At 47.3% G+C, this 21,805-nt stretch overlaps 1 protein-coding gene and 1 long non-coding RNA gene across 2 annotated transcripts; one reads left to right on the top strand and one right to left on the bottom strand.

Annotated features, from left to right (window-relative positions):
- The first annotated feature begins 5 nt into the window (after positions 1 to 5).
- dact1 (dishevelled-binding antagonist of beta-catenin 1) lies at positions 6 to 20,553 on the top strand. The gene is given in 5 exon segments (XM_038728956.1): positions 6 to 690; positions 12,662 to 12,791; positions 12,998 to 13,111; positions 15,787 to 16,347; positions 16,350 to 20,553. Coding segments are annotated over 5 exon segments (2,640 nt in total). The 5' UTR covers positions 6 to 438; the 3' UTR covers positions 17,933 to 20,553.
- LOC119910372 lies at positions 14,601 to 15,763 on the bottom strand. The gene is made up of 2 exons (XR_005445623.1): positions 15,469 to 15,763; positions 14,601 to 14,906 (listed from the first exon to the last, which is right to left on the bottom strand). It is a non-coding gene; the product is annotated as an uncharacterized LOC119910372 (long non-coding RNA).
- Positions 20,554 to 21,805: the final 1,252 nt, after the last annotated feature.

Below are 21,805 nucleotides of genomic sequence, written 5' to 3'. Positions count from 1 at the left end.
GACGGAGCTTCAGGAGCAGCGGCAGCAGGACGGAGCTCAGTCCGACTCTGCGCTCCTTTCTGACGGATCCGCTCCGCGCTGCTGCCCCGGGGCATGCTGGGATTTACCTGCACACCTACCCGAGCGGACCCGGGACTGATTCACCGGACAGATTGTAGCTGTTTGTCCGCGGGAGGACCGTTAAACCACCGGTTGATAGCGAGAGCTGCGGCGGAGACCAGTCTGAGGATCTGAGACTTTAGACCTGGTCCGTTTAACCCGGTTTTTAACCCGGGTTACTTTAACTTGGTCAGTTTAACGCGGTGAGTCCTCTGATCCGACCCTGCTGCTTCTCCTCACGGTGACCCGGTCCGCACAATGCTGGTCCCGTCCTGCGGACCCTCCGGACCCTGAGGCTGCAGAGACCCTGAGGTCGCTCCGGAGAGTCTGGCGGAGGAGATGCTGCAGTCCGCCGCCTCCCGGCCTCCCTTCCGGGACCGAGCCGCTGCCGAGGCGGAGGCGGCGGAGCGGCGGAGCTCGGTTCGGGAGCGGCTGGAGGCCACCGTGTCCGGGCTCGGGGAGCTGGAGTTCCTGCGGCAGCGGCAGGAGGTTCTGGTCCGGGCCGCGCTGGAGGAGCAGAGGAGGGAGGCTCAGCTCAGCTCCGAGGAGAAGCTGCTGGAGGAGAACATCCTGCTGCTCCGGAAACAGCTGGTAGGTCCGGACGGGTCCGCGTCATGACTCAGGTGTGCTGTGTGAGGTCAAAGGTCAGGGGTGAGGGCGGGGTCAGCCTGTGTGTCTGTAGAGACTGATGACCTGATGTAGAGCTGCTCCTAACAGCTGCTGTCAATCATATGAAGAGTCCAGAGTGACTCACGGGTTCTGTTCCACCCCAGAGCTTAAAACTTACAATCAAAACCTGCAGAGACTGCCGCCGTGTTCTCCGTGAATAGCAGAGTTATGACATTTGGACTCTGTTGGAATATAAATAAATCTAATATCTGATCCTCCAGGATCCTCCTGGTGAATCCGCTTCCATCGCAGCGACACAGATCAGACCGTCTGCAGGACCTGACGTTTGCTTTAAAAGATCATTTTAATAAGCTTTTCTGGTTTCTGCTGGAAAGTTCAGAATCTAAACTCAAGGTCCCCTTACTGGCTTCTCTCTGGACCTTCAGTTCTCAGAGGAAGACCATGTGACGGGTCCCAAAGCTGCAGAAAAGCTCGAAACGTTTCCTTTGTCAGGTCAACTTTAAAAGGTCAGTTCAAACAGGAAGCAGGAATCTGGATCAGAACCAGAAGCAGGGCGTCAGGTTCTAGAGTCCGTAAGGAGCCAGAATGGATCCCTGAGGGTCGCTGGTCTGACCCTCGTCTGAAGGTTCTGCTGGTTAATATTCAACACAGATTATTGATTGTTCAGTCTCTTCTTGTTTATGTGGAATTCATCAAACATCCTGTCTGTGTGTGTGTGTGGGGGGGGACTCACCCCTCCCTCTGATCCCTGCCCCCCCGCGGCTCAGAGAGGATGCTGGGAGATTCAGTGATTTAGGGTTTTTGAGCAGAGAGGAGTGTGTGTTTAAATCTGGTTCCCATCAGACCGAATTTGATCCCTTGTGATGATGAAACATCTTTAACGTGAGATCCTGCAGGAACCCGGTTCTCTCGTGGACCGTAACCTCCTTAGAGCAAGTAAACGCAGCGTCAGCTGGACAGAAGATGTTCTGCAGCTCAGGCTCAGGTCCGGTCCAGAGTTCCTCCTGCAGGACTCGCTGTCAGCTGACCGTCAGCTGACCGTCAGCTGCTCTGCGCTGCGTTCAAGTGCAACTTCTAACGCGTCGGCGTGTCGCTGCGACGGCTTTGAAGTCGAGTCGGTGTGAAATCAGTCGGAGGCTGGAAGTCCTGGAAAGGTTTTAATGTTTACTTCTCAAGGCCTTGAAATATCCAGAGTCACCTCAACTTCCCCCAAGAAGTCTGGAAGGGCGAGGTTGATCTGACCCCTTTGTTCTTTACGTTCTGTGTTCTTTGTGTTTCTTCCTTCTTAATTTTCTACAATTTTTATGTTTTACAGTCTCTATGTTCCTTTGTTCTTTATATTTACATTACATCACATTTGTCTTCATGTTCTATGTGTTCTACTGTCCTCGTGTTCTACTGTCTTCATGTCCTATGTGTTCTACTGTCCTTGTGTTCTACTGTCTTCATGTTCTATGTGTTCTACTGTCTTCATGTTCTATGTGTTCTACTGTCTTCATGTTCTATGTGTTCTACTGTCTTCATGTTCTATGTGTTCTACTGTCCTTTGTGTTCTACTGTCTTCATGTCCTATGTGTTCTACTGTCTTCATGTTCTATGTGTTCTACTGTCCTCGTGTTCTACTGTCTTCATGTTCTATGTGTTCTACTGTCTTCATGTCCTATGTGTTCTACTGTCCTTGTGTTCTACTGTCTTCATGTCCTATGTGTTCTACTGTCTTCATGTTCTATGTGTTCTACTGTCCTTGTGTTCTACTGTCTTCATGTTCTATGTTTCTACTGTCTTCATGTCCTATGTGTTCTACTGTCCTTGTGTTCTACTGTCTTCATGTCCTATGTGTTCTACTGTCTTCATGTCCTATGTGTTCTACTGTCCTCGTGTTCTACTGTCTTCATGTTCTATGTGTTCTACTGTCTTCATGTCCTATGTGTTCTACTGTCCTTGTGTTCTACTGTCTTCATGTCCTATGTGTTCTACTGTCTTCATGTTCTATGTGTTCTACTGTCCTCGTGTTCTACTGTCTTCATGTCCTATGTGTTCTACTGTCCTTGTGTTCTACTGTCTTCATGTCCTATGTGTTCTACTGTCTTCATGTTCTATGTGTTCTACTGTCCTCGTGTTCTACTGTCTTCATGTCCTATGTGTTCTACTGTCCTTGTGTTCTACTGTCTTCATGTTCTATGTGTTCTACTGTCCTTGTGTTCTACTGTCTTCATGTCCTATGTGTTCTACTGTCTTCATGTTCTATGTGTTCTACTGTCTTCATGTTCTACTGTCTTCATGTTCTATGTGTTCTACTGTCTTCATGTCCTATGTGTTCTACTGTCCTTGTGTTCTACTGTCTTCATGTCCTATGTGTTCTACTGTCTTCATGTCCTATGTGTTCTACTGTCCTCGTGTTCTACTGTCTTCATGTTCTATGTGTTCTACTGTCTTCATGTCCTATGTGTTCTACTGTCCTTGTGTTCTACTGTCTTCATGTCCTATGTGTTCTACTGTCTTCATGTCCTATGTGTTCTACTGTCCTTGTGTTCTACTGTCTTCATGTCCTAAGTGTTCTACTGTCTTCATGTTCTATGTGTTCTACTGTCCTCGTGTTCTACTGTCTTCATGTCCTATGTGTTCTACTGTCCTTGTGTTCTACTGTCTTCATGTCCTATGTGTTCTACTGTCTTCATGTTCTATGTGTTCTACTGTCCTCGTGTTCTACTGTCTTCATGTCCTATGTGTTCTACTGTCCTTGTGTTCTACTGTCTTCATGTCCTATGTGTTCTACTGTCTTCATGTTCTTTGTGTTCTACTGTCCTCGTGTTCTACTGTCTTCATGTCCTATGTGTTCTACTGTCCTTGTGTTCTACTGTCTTCATGTTCTATGTGTTCTACTGTCCTTGTGTTCTACTGTCTTCATGTTCTATGTGTTCTACTGTCTTCATGTTCTACTGTCTTCATGTTCTATGTGTTCTACTGTCTTCATGTCCTATGTGTTCTACTGTCCTTGTGTTCTACTGTCTTCATGTCCTATGTGTTCTACTGTCTTCATGTCCTATGTGTTCTACTGTCTTCATGTCCTATGTGTTCTACTGTCTTCATGTTCTATGTGTTCTACTGTCTTCATGTTCTATGTGTTCTACTGTCCTTGTGTTCTACTGTCTTCATGTCCTATGTGTTCTACTGTCTTCATGTTCTATGTGTTCTACTGTCCTCGTGTTCTACTGTCTTCATGTTCTATGTGTTCTACTGTCTTCATGTTCTATGTGTTCTACTGTCCTTGTGTTCTACTGTCTTCATGTCCTATGTGTTCTACTGTCTTCATGTTCTATGTGTTCTACTGTCCTCGTGTTCTACTGTCTTCATGTCCTATGTGTTCTACTGTCCTCGTGTTCTACTGTCTTCATGTCCTATGTGTTCTACTGTCTTCATGTCCTATGTGTTCTACTGTCTTCATGTCCTATGTGTTCTACTGTCTTCGTGTTCTATGTGTTCTACTGTCCTCGTGTTCTACTGTCTTCATGTCCTATGTGTTCTACTGTCCTTGTGTTCTACTGTCTTCATGTCCTATGTGTTCTACTGTCCTTGTGTTCTACTGTCTTCATGTCCTATGTGTTCTACTGTCTTCATGTTCTATGTGTTCTACTGTCTTCATGTCCTATGTGTTCTACTGTCCTTGTGTTCTACTGTCTTCATGTCCTATGTGTTCTACTGTCTTCATGTTCTATGTGTTCTACTGTCCTCGTGTTCTACTGTCTTCATGTCCTATGTGTTCTACTGTCTTCATGTTCTATGTGTTCTACTGTCCTTGTGTTCTACTGTCTTCATGTCCTATGTGTTCTACTGTCTTCATGTTCTATGTGTTCTACTGTCCTCGTGTTCTACTGTCTTCATGTCCTATGTGTTCTACTGTCCTCGTGTTCTACTGTCTTCATGTCCTATGTGTTCTACTGTCTTCATGTTCTATGTGTTCTACTGTCCTTGTGTTCTACTGTCTTCATGTCCTATGTGTTCTACTGTCTTCATGTTCTATATGTTCTACTGTCCTCGTGTTCTACTGTCTTCATGTCCTATGTGTTCTACTGTCCTTGTGTTCTACTGTCTTCATGTCCTATGTGTTCTACTGTCTTCGTGTTCTATGTGTTCTACTGTCCTCGTGTTCTACTGTCTTCATGTCCTATGTGTTCTACTGTCCTTGTGTTCTACTGTCTTCATGTCCTATGTGTTCTACTGTCCTTGTGTTCTACTGTCTTCATGTCCTATGTGTTCTACTGTCTTCGTGTTCTGTGTGTTCTGCTGTCTTTGGGGGACGTCAGCTTATGGTGTTTCCTGTTGGTTGGACTTTCAGTGTTCCAGCAGCTGTTCTGTGTTCTGGACAGGAAACCTGAGCTGGGTTCTGTCTCTCTGCAGACTCCTGTTGTTGTGTGTTCCAGATCAGATCTTTCCCTGGTAGTAGTGGTAGTGTTTCTGGACTCTGTCCGTCCTGCAGCTCTAAACTTGAATCTGGACCAGATTAGCCCCCCCCCCCCCCCCCCCCCAAGCAGGAACAAATGGAGATTCCTGCTGGAAACTCTGCAGATCAACTTTCAGCAGCTGAGACACAAGCAGAGTCTGCTCAGACCGTCTGCACAGGAAACTCTCTGGTCCAGGTCTGTGCTGGATTTCATGCAGAACCAGTCAAAGTCACAATGACACATTTTCTTTTATTTTAATCCTGACTTCAGATTCTGTTTATGGTCGGGGGGGTGGGGCAGAACAGTAATCACTTCCTGTTTTACTCTGTGGAACATGATCCCGTTTCAAACCACTGGATGCATTCTGATTCATTCTGTGTCCACGAGACAGACCTGGTACAGACCCAGACCTGGTACAGAGAACGAACACATGGTCATGAGTTCAGTATTTAGTGTTGACTGTTGACTCAGTGCTTTATTAGAACAACGTGACCGTGAACCTCTCAGACCGTTGATCTGTTCAGTCTCAGGGTTTCTAACTTCAGTATTCTGACGTGTCGGAGTCTCTGGTGGAGAATCAGCAGCTGGATCTTTCTCTGTCCGGCTGCAGCTTCCTGTTCTTGTTCCCTCTCTCTGGGGTTCCGTTTGATTTGAACAATTCTGATTCCAGTTCAGATTCTTCCTTTTGATTCTGGTTCTCATCGAGTCTCGAGCCTGATTCTCGATCCTGATTCTGGGCTAAGTTGAACAGAGTCTTACGCGGAGTCTCTGGTCTCCTGCTAGCGTTAGCAATTTGTGCACATTTATCTACAAGGAAAAACAGGAACGTCGTCGTTCACCACAATGTTTTTGGTCAGCAGCTTGTTTCACTGCAGAGACCTGACTGAGACGAGGTCCTAGTTAGCTCGGGGTTGTCCGAGGAGGACAGGGAGACCCTGCGGTACGGTACGCTCCTTGTTGATGTGTAGGCCATGCAGGCGGGAGCTACTTGCGTCGGTAGTGCATCCTCCTGTGCAGGAAATAAGTGTCTCACAGGTGTTGCACTTCCTGCGCTCCACGGCGGTGATGCCAGAGAGCAGCTGGGGAACATGGCGGAGCGTTCAGCAGGTACAGAGCCAGATGTTTCCCTCAGGAGCCGCCGGAGACCAAACACAGAGAGAAACCTGGACTCACCTTCACCAGGTGACACCAGCTCTGTTTCTGCACCAGGTCAGTGCAGCAGGGGGGTTCAACCAAACTTAGGTCAGAGGTCAGGCCTGCTGAACAAACAAACACAGGGCTGAGACAGGAAGTGAGTGTATGATGTCACTTCCTGCTGAGGGCTCGGCTGTCAGCTGGTTGATTGACAGGTCAGCCAGCTGGAGGAGCTCCGCTTTGTGTTTGAACATGCTGCTCATTCCAGAGAGCAGCTGCTGCACACACACACATACACACTGTAACACACACATACACACTTAACACACACATACACTGTAACATACACACACACACATACACACTGTAACATACACACACATACACACTGTAACACACACATACACACACACACACACACATACACACTGTAACATACACACACACACATACACACTGTAACACACACATACACACACACACACACATACACACTGTAACATACACACACACACACATACACACTGTAACACACACATACACACTGTAACATACACACACATACACACTGTAACACACACATACACACACACACACACACACACTGTAACACACACATACACACACACACACACTGTAACACACACATACACACTGTAACACACACATACACACTGTAACATACACACACATACACACTGTAACACACACATACACACTGTAACACACACACACACACACACACACACGCACACTGTCGTGTTTCCTCTTTTAGGGACACTTAAGTATAATTTAGACCTCTGCGCAGCGCCCTTCCCTACACCGTCGCCTGACGTGCACCTCCTCAAAAATGTAACTACACGTCGAGGTGACACGGACTGTAAGCTCTGTGATTGGTCGGCTGGGTAGCCTCGCAACGCCTCCGAGCCGACCGGAAGTGCCCGTGCTTTGAAGTAACTTTTACCAGCGGCCAAAACGGCGGCTGGAACACGGAGGATCGATATATTTGAGCGTCACAACCCGAGTGAAATGACTCGTTTCACCATCACACTGTGATCCATTCGCTCGAGAACATTTGAAAAGGCTAAACCAGCCGCACCTTCACAATTTTACCCACATTCATGTTAGCGGAGCGCTAAATCGGAAGTTAGCCTGCTTGGCCAGGCAACAGTCACAAAGTGGACGCTGTAGCGCCACCGCCAGCTGGCGTTTGGTGGTGTACCTGCACCGACACACAAGTATAAATGCATGGCTACATGCGTAGCTACGCACATTGACCCTACGCAGGAGTATAAATGGGCCATTATGTTGACCTACATTAAATTCCTGGAGACAAACCTTAAACTGAGTCTTCTCCTTAAACTTTAATGACTGATGGCGAGTGCACGTCGTCCCCATCAGGGAGGCGAGTCACCACAGTGTGACTGAAAACAGATTCATGAGTAGAACAGAATCTTTATTGTTTTTGTACAATGAAATTAGATCAGTCCGATCAGTAACGTGCAAACAGGTGTGTAAATATAAAAGAGCCTCTGAAGGAAGCTGGAAAGTAAAAACGCACACACGACGTTTCACGTCACGATTCCTTTATTCCTTAGTGCTGCTGTGGCTTCTGGGTAAAAACTGTTTTTCAGTCTGTTTGTTCTGGTTTCAATTAAAACACTCACAGACGAGAAACAGGACAGTAAACACTCACACACCTCCACACCCTCTCACAGCCATCTGACGCCTCACTGCGCTGAAGACGTTTAGACGTGTCCAAACACAGCTGTGCTCTGCAGTGTGCTGTAGTGAGCAGGAGTGAGCTGTAGTGAACAGGAGTGAGCTGGAGTGAGTAGGAGTGAACAGGAGTGAGCTGTAGTGAGCTGTAGTGAACAGGAGTGTGCTGTAGTGAGCAGGAGTGAACAGGAGTGTGCTGTAGTGAGCAGGAGTGAACAGGAGTGGGCTGTAGTGAGCAGGAGTGAGCTGTAGTGAGCAGGAGTGAGCTGTAGTGAGCAGGGGTGAGCTGTAGTGAACAGGAGTGAGCTGGAGTGAGCAGGAGTGTGCTGTAGTGAGCAGGAGTGTGCTGTAGTGAGCAGGAGTGTGCTGTAGTGAGCAGGATGTAGCTGTAGTGAGCAGGAGTGTGCTGTAGTGAGCAGGAGTGAACAGGAGTGAGCAGGAGTGTGCTGTGGTGAGTAAGAGTGAACAGGAGTGTGCTGTGGTGAGCAGGAGTGTGCTGTAGTGAGCAGGAGTGTGCTGTAGTGAGCAGGAGTGAGCAGGAGTGTGCTGTAGTGAGCAGGAGTGAGCTGTAGTGAGCAGGAGTGTGCTGTAGTGAGTAGGAGTGAACAGGAGTGAGCAGGAGTGAGCAGGAGTGTGCTGTAGTGAGCAGGAGTGAGCAGGAGTGTGCTGTAGTGAGCAGGAGTGAACAGGAGTGAGCTGTAGTGTGCTGTAGTGAGCAGGGGTGAGCTGTAGTGTGCTGTAGTGAGCAGGAGTGAGCTGTAGTGAGCAGGAGTGTGCTGTAGTGAACAGGAGTGTGCTGTAGTGAGCAGGAGTGAGCAGGAGTGTGCTGTAGTGAGCAGGAGTGAGCAGGAGTGAGCTGTAGTGTGCTGTAGTGAGCAGGAGTGTGCTGTAGTGAGCAGGAGTGAGCAGGAGTGTGCTGTAGTGAACAGGAGTGTGCTGTAGTGAGTAGGAGTGAACAGGAGTGAGCTGTAGTGTGCTGTAGTGAACAGGATGTAGCTGTAGTGAGCAGGAGTGTGCTGTAGTGAGCAGGAGTGTGCTGTAGTGAGCTGTAGTGAACAGGAGTGAGCTGTAGTGAGCAGGAGTGTGCTGTAGTGAGCAGGAGTGAACAGGAGTGAGCTGTAGTGAGCTGTAGTGAGCTGTAGTGAACAGGAGTGAGCTGGAGTGAGCAGGAGTGTGCTGTAGTGAGCAGGAGTGCGCTCTACAGTGAATCAGATGTGATGGATTTGGCTCACGGCCGTCTTTTTCTCAAAGTGTCCAGCAGAATGAAAATAAGTAGGTTACTGGAGCTGTTGGACGTCTCTCTGAGGTTCTGACGGAGGGTGAGGGGAGCTCTGGTTCTGCAGACTGAAGAGACGCCTGTTCTCTGCAGCTCAGTCGCAGGAATGCAGCACATGACCCGCATGCTTTCCATCTCTGCAGTGGGAGGGTCAGCCAGTGTCCAGACTTCTCTTTAACTGCACTCTGCGTCTGTTACCAGCTGTTTTTAATTCAGTTCAATTCAAGAAGCATTTTGGTTCAACGTGTAGCCAAAGCAGGAAGTCACAAGTCAAACTAACAATATAACAAGATAATTTTATAATAAACAATAAAGTAAAATTTTAAAAAGAGATAAAACCAACAAACTAAAAACAAAATCTATCTTACTTTGAAAAGTTTTTGACAGAGCAATAACAAATTCTCCTGCCAGTGAACAATTATTAAATAACAACAACAATAATGTGATAATATCAGTAATTTGATACAAACAACAAGAACAAAGATTTCTTCTCTGCTTCGGTCTGAGCTTCCCGTTTGTTCTCAGTTCATGAGCAGATTAATGTTCTGCAGTGAGTCGGAGTGTTTCTGTCCGCTTCAGATGGAGTTTGGGACATATTTGGGAAATTACTTTAGTATTTAGGACAGATAGCGCTGTCTCTGCCTGTCCTCTGAGTCTCTGCCTGTCCTCTGTCTCTGCCTGTCCTCTGAGTCTCTACCTGTCCTCTGAGTCTCTGCCTGTCCTCTGTTTCTGCCTGTCCTCTGTTTCTGCCTGTCCTCTGAGTCTCTGCCTGTCCTCTGAGTCTCTGCCTGTCCTCTGAGTCTCTGCCTGTCCTCTGTTTCTGCCTGTTCTCTGTCTCTACCTGTCCTCTGAGTCTCTGCCTGTCCTCTGAGTCTCTGCCTGTCCTCTGTTTCTGCCTGTTCTCTGTCTCTACCTGTCCTCTGAGTCTCTGCCTGTCCTCTGTCTCTACCTGTCATCTGAGTCTCTGCCTGTCCTCTGAGTCTCTGCCTGTCCTCTGTTTCTGCCTGTTCTCTGTTTCTGCCTGTTCTCTGTCTCTACCTGTCCTCTGAGTCTCTGCCTGTCCTCTGAGTCTCTGCCTGTCCTCTGTCTCTGCCTGTCCTCTGTCTCTGCCTGTCCTCTGTCTCTACCTGTCCTCTGTCTCTACCTGTCCTCTGAGTCTCTGCCTGTCCTCTGTCTCTGCCTGTCCTCTGTCTCTACCTGTCCTCTGAGTCTCTACCTGTCCTCTGTCTCTACCTGTCCTCTGAGTCTCTATCTACAGTACTACTTTTTCCTTTTAAACCTCAGACCTTCTGCTGCGTCTCCTTCCGTCCAGACTGAAACGCTGAAGTGTGAAAACGCTGCTGACCCCGTTCTGGTATTAAACTCCGGGGCGGCATGTTCGTGCTGACAGGTGGAAACAATGACGCTCACGTTTGGCTTCTGGGTTCTTGTTTAGCTGCTGAGCTCAGCTTCGTTTCTGTATTTCTCCAAACTACTTTAGGTAATACACAAACTGTGTACAAGTACCTTATTCAGCCTTTCCTTGAAAGTAATGAAGTAATTTGAGTGCAGGACTAAAGTCACATGATCATTTACATGTTGTGCGATGGTCACTGTTCTGCTGGGATAGATTGCTGACGGCAGTATTGGTTCATTGATTGGTCAGTCTGCAGAATATGAATTGCCAACAAATTAATCTTAAAACTCCATTTATCATGTGTTTGATATCACATTAAACTGAATATCTTTTTTAAAATTTTATAAACTTTTATCAGTTATTGGAAAAAGCAACTGATGAATCAGCAATAGAAATAATCGTTGAATGCAGCTCTGTTGAAATATCCTGTGTACATATTTACATATTGTCTGTTCAGTCGGTCTTTTTGTGTTGATGGTTCCTCAGTTTTAGTAGAAATGTCAGTCTGTGATAACCTGAAGGTCGGCTGGGTCAACGTCTCTCTCTGCTGGATTTCCAAACATGGAGCTTCCTGAGCTGCAGCTGAGCGTTCGGTCTCTCTGCAGGGTTTTCAGTCCGTCGCTCTCTCGTCTTTGACGTCTGACTCGTGACGCTGATTGTCTCTCAGGCTGCTTCTACAGAAACGAAGTGGAACCAGGACTAAAACCTGAATCAGCAGCAGATCTGAGATCAGAGAGTTTTTGCTCTAACATCTGCTGAACAGCAGGAGATGAAGTTTCTGAGTGATGATGAAGCTGATGAAACATCGTCTTCATCATCATCAGCGTGGGCTTTCAGGATTATTAGCTCCAGCTGTTGTGGGTCCCGTGACCTCTGACCTTTGGTGTCAGATACTCATCTCCAGCTCAAAGCAGATGTTGAGAGACTGACTTTGTGGTCAATCGGGGGGGGGGTGCGAGGAGGGTCCGGGTCTGTTTGGGATCATGTCCAGGTCCAATTATCAGAACTTCCTGCAGCAGCTCTGCAGCTTTAGCTGGCAGCTCCAGCTGTGTCGTCTGCTGCCTTGAAGAATATCCATATTCAATACTTTTTCTGACACTGAGGGCATAAAATTACTTTTATTAAAAGATAAAGATAACAAGGAATTTAAAGCCAACTCAACCTAATTCACTAATCTCTGAAGTCAGGTCTGAGCTTCAGCTGAAGCTCTGCTGTCTGAAATTTCTCAGGTCTGACAGCAGCTTAGCTTAGCTTAGCTTATCCGTCTTGTTGCTTCAGGGATGTTAAAATGTTAGCTGTCACCTCTCGGACTCTTTATCGGGGTCGGCGTTTCGTCTTTCATGTGCTTTGCTTTTTATGTTAGCACCGTTAGCACTGGTTTGTTAGCCTTTCCTTGAACCCCCAGAATCCAGCAGGTCCCAGGACTGATCCCTGTGGAACACCATCAATACCAGAACGCACACCTGTGGGCAACAAAGACTGGACTTGTAGATCAGCCATCATCAGGCTCACTATGTACCATGAAACCCACATAAAGCTCTCAGGACGTTTGGGAACCTCACTGCAGAACGAGGTTTTCCAAGCTGACCACTGCTGCTGTCAGCTTGCTGGATTCTGCTGGATTCTGGGGGTTCCCACATGAGGGTCAGAGTAGCGTCACCTCCAGCTCCTTTAGTCCCAGTCCAGTTCCTGGACACCAAGACTGGAATAAGCTGATCTGGTCTCTGTTATTCGGCTGTAAACTGGCTGTCAGCAGGTCCGAGGTTTTGAGGTCTGAAGATCTGCTGGTTCTTTTGCTGCTTTTAAATCATCTGTTCATGTCAAACACTTTTTTGTTCTGTAAAAAGATCCGCTTTGTGTTTCCCTCTCTGATTGTTCTGTATAAGGTCCCCTCTGGGATCTGGACTGTCAAATGTTTGTTCTGGAATATGAAATATAAAGTCCTGCTTTCTGTGTGTCCACCAGAACTGTCTGAGGAGGAGGGATGCCGGTCTCATCAGTCAGCTGCAGGAGCTGGACCGACAGATTAGTGACCTGCGATTGGACACCGAGGAGTCAAATGACCAGCTGGAGACTGACAGCCGACCCAGCTCAGGTACCGGAAATCCCTAAATCACAAGTGAATATAATTAACACTTAATTTATGATTAATTATGAGTATTATAGCAAATACAGCATCCAGACTCCAGCTGAAGCAGTGAGGTAGAGAACTGTGTCGTCTGCATACAGACAGATCTTTGCTGAATGTATGTCTCTCTTCCTACCTGTCTCTCTCTCTCTTCCTACCTGTCTCTCTCTCAGGTTTCTATGAGTTGAGTGACGGGGCGTCCGGCTCTCTCTCTAACTCGTCTAACTCGGTCTTCAGTGAGTGTTTCTGTTCGATGGCTGATGCTGACGGACGCCTCCTGACTGCAGGTACAGAACCAACAGAACCCATCTGTCCATTTGTTGATTAGGTCAGAGAAGGAGGACAAACAGGAAACTGCTCCTCCTCCTCCTCACCTCTGCTGTTTGATGTCACATGAGGTCGCTCTGCTCCTTTTGGTCACTTTGCTGTGTAAACACACTCAGAGAAGTAACACTGAGGACGTCCTCTTGGAGGCTGAGAGGAGGATCAGTCACCCCACAGTCTGCTCTGATTGGTCCGCTCACTGTTTGACCTTTGACCTGCTCGTCCTGAAACCCGACAGCTTCCCATCTCTGCAGGAAGGTTTCTTAAAGCAGCTGATGGTGAACGGCTGCAGAGTCTGGGGCTCTGTCGGCAGTAACACTGCACATCTGTCTTGGATCATCTGATAAGAAGCATGAACACGCCCACGACCCTGAGGGTTAATGATGGCGGTGGTGCTCGGTACTCCGACACATCATTAATTTTATTTGTTACAGCTGTGCTATGAGCTGTCAGAGTACCTGTCCAAGACTGTGTCTGGGGATGGGCCCCACCCCCCCACTAAGGGTTGAAGTTTGGCATCAGCTCGGCTTCTGCTGCAGATTTGATGTTAGGAGTTGAAACCTAAAGACTCAAACAAAGTAAAATAATTCATTTGCATAAAAAAAGCCATTGACATTGCAGTTTGTGGTTGCCCCTTAAACCAGCAGGCTACCTCTGGTGTGTCATTTCAATGTGATTCTCAATAAGGTGATTTTACTTCTGGGACAGAACCTGGTGTTCACACTGGGCCTCATTCACCAGCTGTTCTTAAAAACCCACTGGCATTCACCAATGTTTTCTTATTTGTTCTTAGGTGAGAACAGAATCTATGCACAGCTGAGAACTGACATGTTTGTGCAAAATAACAAGTTATTCCGTTTTCTTCCATTCGAATTTAAATTAAAATATTTCTCTTATTTATAATTTTGTAAGCAATTAGTTTCATTCTTTTACACAGAATTATATGTTGTTGTTTTTTTAATAAATACACGACAGAGTTGCTGTGCAAGTTTGAGAGCAATTAATTGCTAGTTTGCAAATGAAGGCTTTATACATAATCTCTCTTTTAGTGTGTGATTTATTTTGTTCTAAGTTTAGTACTCTTCGCTCCCAGTGGAGCACAAGGCGCTGAATAGTGATTATTTATAGTGTATTTGTTTGGCAGCCTGGTATAGAGTATGAGGAGCTGGATACCATGTTGTGCCAGACAGATTTTACTTTAACAAGAGAGTATTAATATACTCCTTTGTCTGTTTTATTATTTATTGAAATTTGTCACCGGGCCAGACATGGGGATGGGAAATAGAAACACCACATTAACAGACAGCTCAGAGAGAGGACAACACCTGCAAGAGAACGCGGATGGGGGGTGGGGACAACAGGAAATAGCAGAAGGAAATACCAATTGCAGAAAGAAACAATTATTTATAATTAACAATCAACCTCAAGATATAAATGAGCCATTCACACAGGTTTCGGTGCACAGCTTTATTTTTGTTCAGTCAATTTCATTAATTTCTCCAAGTGTCTCAGAGATGGGGTCAGTGTTTTTCCCATTTTCATGAGTAATTCCATTCCATGCATCGGTTTTGTTTGCTGCTTTAAATCCACTGCTGACGCTGCTGAACATGATGCTGCTTACTTCTTGCAGCTGCACGTCTACTTCCGACTACTGAAGTTTTTCTTCCTTTTGGAGTCAAGGGCTCTGCTGAAGTCTTCACAACTTCGACATTTCTCTCTCTGTGTTTCTGTGTGCACACGGCCCTGCCGTCTCATGCCCTTTTAAGGGGATTAACGGGTAGTTAATGCTAATAGGAAAACAGGCACACGCTTGTTATTTATTAAGACAGAGGGATTCATCATTCTAGATCACAGCTGCAAACAGTTCTGCAACACATCATGAATCAGACTTTTCTTAGGAACTTTCTGAAGAACAACACTTAGGAAGATATTCGTGAACGAATTTCATTATTAGCTGCTGCTGGATGACCGTTAGCTTCCCTTTGCTATTGCTACATTAGCTTTGTGCCTTGTTAGCCTCTCATGGCCGGCTGGTAGCCCTGACACACTGATCTGAACTGCTCACTTAGCTGACATTTGCAAACGTGAGCCAAAAACAAATTCAACTAAATAGGGAATAAATGGTGCCTGTAATCCTGAGCAGCCCCCACAGTGTAATACTACACCCCCATCCCCCACACCTCCCCGCTCTCTCTGAATGGGTTTTCAGTTCAGTTCTCACATAAAAATACTTTTCATTTCATATCCAGGAGCAGTGGTGAACACGAAGAGTTAACATTTTACAGCACACTGTCTCCACAGGAAAGAATTTTCCACTTACTAATGCTTGTACGCTCCATCCACAGCCGATCCAAACAGTCATTACCACATTCAACAGACCGTTTCATCAGAACTGCACTGCCAGGAAACTGTTCTGGTCAGAGTTAACTTCCTGTCAGCTGTTTACATTAGGAAACACTGCAACACAAAGTAAACTTAGATCCATTTAGCCTGTTTATGTTTGAAACTGTGAAATGTTTAGCAGTGTGGTTTACAGCAGCCCTGTACACAGTCTCTGTCAGGAATAAGTCATCCGAAGACTCCTGAATCTGCTCGGCTCGGTTTCCTAACGTGACATTCTTTCTCTCTCTCCCTTCAGACGAGCTGGCCGGCTGTTTGGAGTGTGACGGTTTGGTTGGAGGACTTTGTGATGACTCGTCTTGCTCTGGTACAGTGCGCCGCTCGCTCTCTGCTCCTCACCCGCCCACCCTGGACCCCGTCTCCTCGGTGGACTCCTGTGACCTGGCCTCTAAGTACCATGTTGACCTGGTGGCCCGAAACGGCAGCGACGTTTACCGCTACCCCAGCCCGCTGCACGCCGTGGCTGTCCAGAGCCACGTCTTCCTGCATATGTTGGGTCACAGCAGAGACGACGGGCTTCTTAAAAGCGCTGAGGCTGGTGTCGAAGGACTCAGACTAGAATCTTCCTCCCTTTCAACTCCTCTTGTACCTCAGAGCTCCTCTTGGCCGGTTCCCTCTTCCTCCCAAACTCCCTCCCATAAGCGCCTGGACCACTACATCTACAGTCTGCTGCAGCGGAGGGCCCTGCCCGTCAGGACCAGCAGACCCAGGACCAGCATCAGCACCGACCCGTCAAAGAGCATCCTGAGGCAGGCCAGTCTCTGTGTAAGGCAAGTGTCTGGGCCGGGTTTTGGGACTCTGAGGGGTCTGAACTCAAACCCACCTGGCCAGCTGGAGGAGCTTTAGCAGAAGGTGCCGCCACCTCGTCTCCTCAGAGGCAGTGGTCTGTGGAAAGTAAATCTGAGGACCAGGAGACCCAGAATGTTTTCCCTGATCGCAGTGTTGACACAATGCAGAATGGCTTCAAGATCAACAGCAGTGATTTGGCACAAAACCAGACCAGCTCTCCTCTTTGTAACGGCATCCAAAATGGCTCTTCTCTCACTAACAAGGACGTTAACACAGGCACTAACAGTCTGCTGATAAAGAACGCAAAAAGGTCCACAGCTGCTCTGTCTAAAGACTTCAGGGAGCTGGACAGTCCCAAAGCTAACTCTTCCCCCAAAGAGACCAATCAGCCATGTTACCCTCCAGACCAGGAACTGCACCTCAAATCACCACCAACTGTACACACACTCCCAGCTAGCAGCCCGAAGCCGCTCCAAACTGGCCAGACAGATCAGGGGGATGCGTCAGTGCTGGAGATAGCCAGTCTAGGGTCTTCCTCCCTGAGTCAGGACGAAGCAGCAGAAGGAGCGGGGAGTCACATGGTTAATGCCAAGTACATCCCTGCCCAGCGGCAGAACGTCAAACCCCGCAAGGGTGGCAGCAAGACCGTCAAGGTGAAGGCCACCAGCACGATGACGAAGATGAGTCGGGCCCCCGAACACAATGAGCCTCTGTCAGAGAGAAGAGGCGATAAATCCCACCACAGGTCCAGTTCTAAAAAGTCTCGACTACTGGAAGATGGAGGCTCCATCCACATTAAAGTCTCCAAGAGAGCGGCGGGTGGTGGCAGCGCGCATGGCGTGTCCTCCTCCAGAATCAAACGCCTCCCTGCATCCATCCCAGAAGGCCAAGTTCTGGACAAACACGCCACATCAACACTAAGCAGTGTGCGGTCAGGTGCGTCCAGGCACCACCACCATGGAAACCACCCCCACTGCAGTGGTAGCCACCACCATCATGGCCACCACCATCATCATCACCACCACCATCACCACGGACGTGACCAGGTCGTGGTTGTCGCCAAGCCAAAGTACAAACGAAATGATTACCGCCGGTTACGTGCGATCATGGAGGTACCGTACGATGAGGCGTTCAGGCGCGCTCAGCGGCGTCAGAGGAAGGAGCTGTTGAGCCACTGTACAGCCAACCTGGGCCTCTCGGCTGACGGGCAGCTGAGCAGCCCTTATTCCTACGTGGCAGGAAGTGACTCGGAGTATTCAGCCGAGTGTGCCTCGCTCTTTCACTCCACCATCGTGGACACCAGTGAGGACGAGAGGTCCAACTACACCACAAACTGCTTTGGAGACAGTGAGTCCAGTGAGGAGGAGTATGTGGAGGAGAGCACCACCACGAGTGATACTGAGGAGAGTGGAGGAGGCGGGGCTGGGGGCGGGACAGGTGGAATGGACAGGGGGTGGAGCCAGTTAGGGGCAGCGGGGCAGGAAATGACTCCAGCTCAGACGAAGGCCTTCGTCAAGATCAAGGCCTCTCACAACCTGAAGAAGAAGATCCTCAGGTTCAGGTCTGGTTCTCTCAAACTCATGACCACCGTGTGAGCGGGAGGCGGGCAAATGTCTTGGCCGCGCCCGGACCAGAGCCCTATCAGTGAGGGTGCCTTACCCGTGCACTTCTAGTGTACCTGAACCGAACCCAACCACCTAATGGAAAAGCAGACAGTAGAACGGAAGCTGCAGGGTACACTTATGAAGCGGAAAAAACACTTTTCTACACGAACATTTAAACCAACGCCAAGCCTCTTTAGCCTGACAGCAAAGCCAAACCATCTTTGTAAAAGCATGTGTGACATTTTTCCTGGCTGATCCCCGACGAGAAAACAAATGGGTTTTTTACCATTTCATCATATCCTGTCCTACTGTTTAGGTTCTTCAAACACAAAAAGGGAACAAGTGTACACCTTCGTGGTCAGTAACCTTGTAACAGTGCTCAGATGTTGATTAGCAACCATATTATCAGCTTCCTGTATCTAAATTTACCATCCTGTGGGGTTTTGAGGACACAACTTAAAAGTGGTTTAATAGCTTGTAAGAAAGCCACACTGCATACACAGCACTGGGCTGTTCACATGGACTCCACCAAACATCTGAAGGCGAGAACTCATACGTTGCTATCTTTAATCCCAGGTCAGGATCAACATGGCTGCCCAACAGTAAACAAGTGTGCACACTTTAATGACATAACTCAGTGGTTGTCAACATGGAGCAAATTTTATCTCTGGGCAAGTTTCTGGTCTTTACAAGCAGCCAATGAAATAAGCCTCCAACTTTCTGCGTTCAGGACAAAAGCCAATCAAACTGAGCTCCTTCACCAGACTGTTCTCATTGCCAGGGCGTCGACTATTTGACGCACAAGGTACCTTCAGCGTCCGAACGAGACGCCCGGGCCTTTAATGGAACTGATCCGCGTCATGTGAAGTTACCTATCCAAGTTTGGTGCCTCAACCTAAACAAACTGCGACCATTTCACAGCGTTAACCACATCTCAAAAAGGCGTTTCGTACGGACGCTGGAGGGCACCTCGTGCGTCAAATCAGAGTCGTATTTACTCCCTCGTATTGGAACATGTTGCCTTTACTTCCCTTTCTCTTTTCTGCCCCAACAAGTGCCTCAGTCAACTTAAACCTGGCTGTTAGTAAGACCTGAGAGGAGAAACCAAGGTCTCTGTCTGCTCCAGACTAAGTAGTTGGTACGACGTGTAGTGCGTCCACGTCTGCAGTTGCTACATGTTGCGAGGGTCCCCACTTGAAGGCGGAGAGAAAGGCCTGGCGTTACAGGCGGCCTCCCAGATCTCTCTCCAACAACTTGAGGCCATGTATTGTACAAATGGGGAGCGGAATTTCAGACAGTCTCTCCTTAGAGACTTTCATGGTGTTGACCTCAGTTGTTCAGTGACAGAAATAGTTGGTCGACTGCACACAGTGGGCATGATGTAGGAACCTGGAAGGGGGTTTAGTTTGAAGCAAACTGATGCCTTTAGTGTCCCTATTGGACCGTGTTCTTTGGTAGAAGTAGGGCTTCAGTCAGGTTCTTTAGAGAGTTGTTTGGAAAGTTCTTCAGGTGGTTCCTCAGATATCTCCAGAGGGTTCTTCAGAAGGTTGTCCAGAAGGTTCTTTATATGTTGGGTTGAGGGTTTAGGTTGTCATCTTGCTGCAGTAATCTCCTTATTTCCTGCACTTTGAGACCGGCTGTCAGTGGACAGGACGGACGCTGTAACCCTGTTCGTTTGTTGTTTGTATGTAGCCATGTTTTGTATTTATTGTCACATGAACTTTGCCCTTTGTTGTAGCGCACCGACACGGCACGCCAAACATCTGTAAATGCTTCTCTTTTTATTCGACAGTCCTGATTTAAGTTGCTATTTTTTGATGAAATCTATTTAAAACCTAATATATTTGCTTGGTACATATTGGATACACACACGGTACTGCCTGACAGCGGGTCCAGGTGGATCCGCTGCAGCTTAGGAAACATTTATACACAAAGTCTGATTTGTCTTTCTGAACACTTCCACCATTGTTGCCATTATAACCTACTTACACAGCATTTAGGTGTTTGGGTGCAAACTAGACGGACAAACATATGTTGTTTTTAGAGGTTTTTATTGTGACTGTACGTGAGTTTTGGTGATTTTCCTGCTTTCAGTTCAGTAAAATTATACAAATTCAGCTGAATCATCCAGAAGGTTTTCTTAGATTTGAAACAAAATGGATGCCTTGGAGATACACGGTGACCAGCTGAAGACTTTGTTGGAGTTTGCAGGAATCTGTTTTAACTGATTGTATTAATCTATTCTGGATCTGACACGTTCCAGATATAAATAGCTCCCTCAAAGCCTTAAAAAGCCTCAGCAGGTTTCTTTTCCGCGGTCACATGCTGTCTTTGCTCTATTTTGAGTTTCTGATGACTCTGTGATTTTTTTCTGTTTTTTATTTTAAATTTCAGTGTAAGTGTGTAACAGCCAAAAACCTTCAACCAGAGGTAAAACGTGACTCCTCCAGGGTTTCTGCTTCACTCTGATCCGACGGTACCACTTTTAGTCCTGTAAATAATCATAAATGCAACTGTAAACTGTTTCTGATGTGTGTGTGTATATAATGTCTGTGTATGCCAAGACTGGTGCTTAACCTTTTTATGCTTCATTAAATGTGGACTTTAACATTTGTGTTTCATTGTTCTGGGTTCTTCTGTGTCCTCTGACCTCAAATCCCGAATCCTGACGGCCTGGAGCTGTGAGGGTTTTGTCCCAGTTGGCATCGCCTAATAAGCCGTCTCCCTGCCGCTCAGCCCGATCACAAGATGTTCACACTGTGTTTGTGTGTTAAGCTGCTTGGCACACTCCTGACCGGGAAATCTTTTTATCTGCACATTTTACAGACTCACTGCAGCAGGTAAACCAGCGTGGTGACACGATCTCAGTGCTGACGCTACCAGGCGGATGTTTGCCATGTTTGTATTTAATCCTTTATTTACACAGCCTGTCTCATCTGCACAACAGAGCCTATTCAGTATGAACAAAACCAGGCGTTGTCCTGTGTCTCTGTCTCTCGTTGCGTCCTGTGTCTTGTTTTGTCTCATTGTGTCTCAGGCCTCGCTGTGTCTCTGTCTCTCGTTGCGTCCTGTGTCTTGTTTTGTCTCATTGTGTCTCAGGCCTCGCTGTGTCTCCTGTCTTGCGTTGTCTCTGTGTCTCGTTGCGTCTCTGCGGTCTGCCGCTGCAGTAAACACGGAGGGTTTTTAACATGTTTTATGGTTCACTGTTTTCGGAGAGACGCTATTGGCTGTAATTAGTGTGACCACAAATCATCATGTTGATGTTCAGCTGGTTCACACAGAGTTCACACACACACACACACACACACGCTGAACCACGTGACTTTGTGGATTTTAAGTGAAAGTTAAAGAATTTAATCTGCTGCTCTGATCTGATTCGTCGACTCCAACTCAGTCATCTGATCTGAGACGCCATCATTCATACAGACCTCTGTGTTCTGCTCAGAGGAAGATGGATGTGATGGAGACAGAGACGCATCAAACACAGCTGAGTTACAGATGAATTTGCCCCAAATTTCCCAGACTCCTTTCTTTTCAGGAGAGAAACTGAAACTCAGAGCGAACGACCATCCAGAGATTTTATTGAGAGGAACGATGGCGAGAAGTACAAACACCAGACAGAGTCTCTCTCACAGCGTTATCAAACACTGACGTTACAGAGAAAAGCAGGTTAGTGTTGGTCTGCGGATCTCTGCTCATGTGACGTGATGAACATAAAGTACATGACAGTGAGGTGATATATGTGTCCTCTGCAGGGACCTGCTGACGCCGTGTGCTGGTCTTCTCTCCTGGGATTCATTAGCCTGCAGTCTGCACGCTGACTCACTCTTCAGCCTCCTCGTGCACTTTCCACTCGGTAATGCT

Source organism: Micropterus salmoides, unplaced genomic scaffold (genome assembly GCF_014851395.1).
Source record: "Micropterus salmoides isolate LMB-PRFRI ecotype aquatic unplaced genomic scaffold, ASM1485139v1 Ms_hic_scaffold_19, whole genome shotgun sequence".
NCBI classification, from domain to species: Eukaryota; Metazoa; Chordata; class Actinopteri; order Centrarchiformes; family Centrarchidae; genus Micropterus; species Micropterus salmoides.
This window is presented reverse-complemented; position numbering and strand designations above follow the sequence as displayed.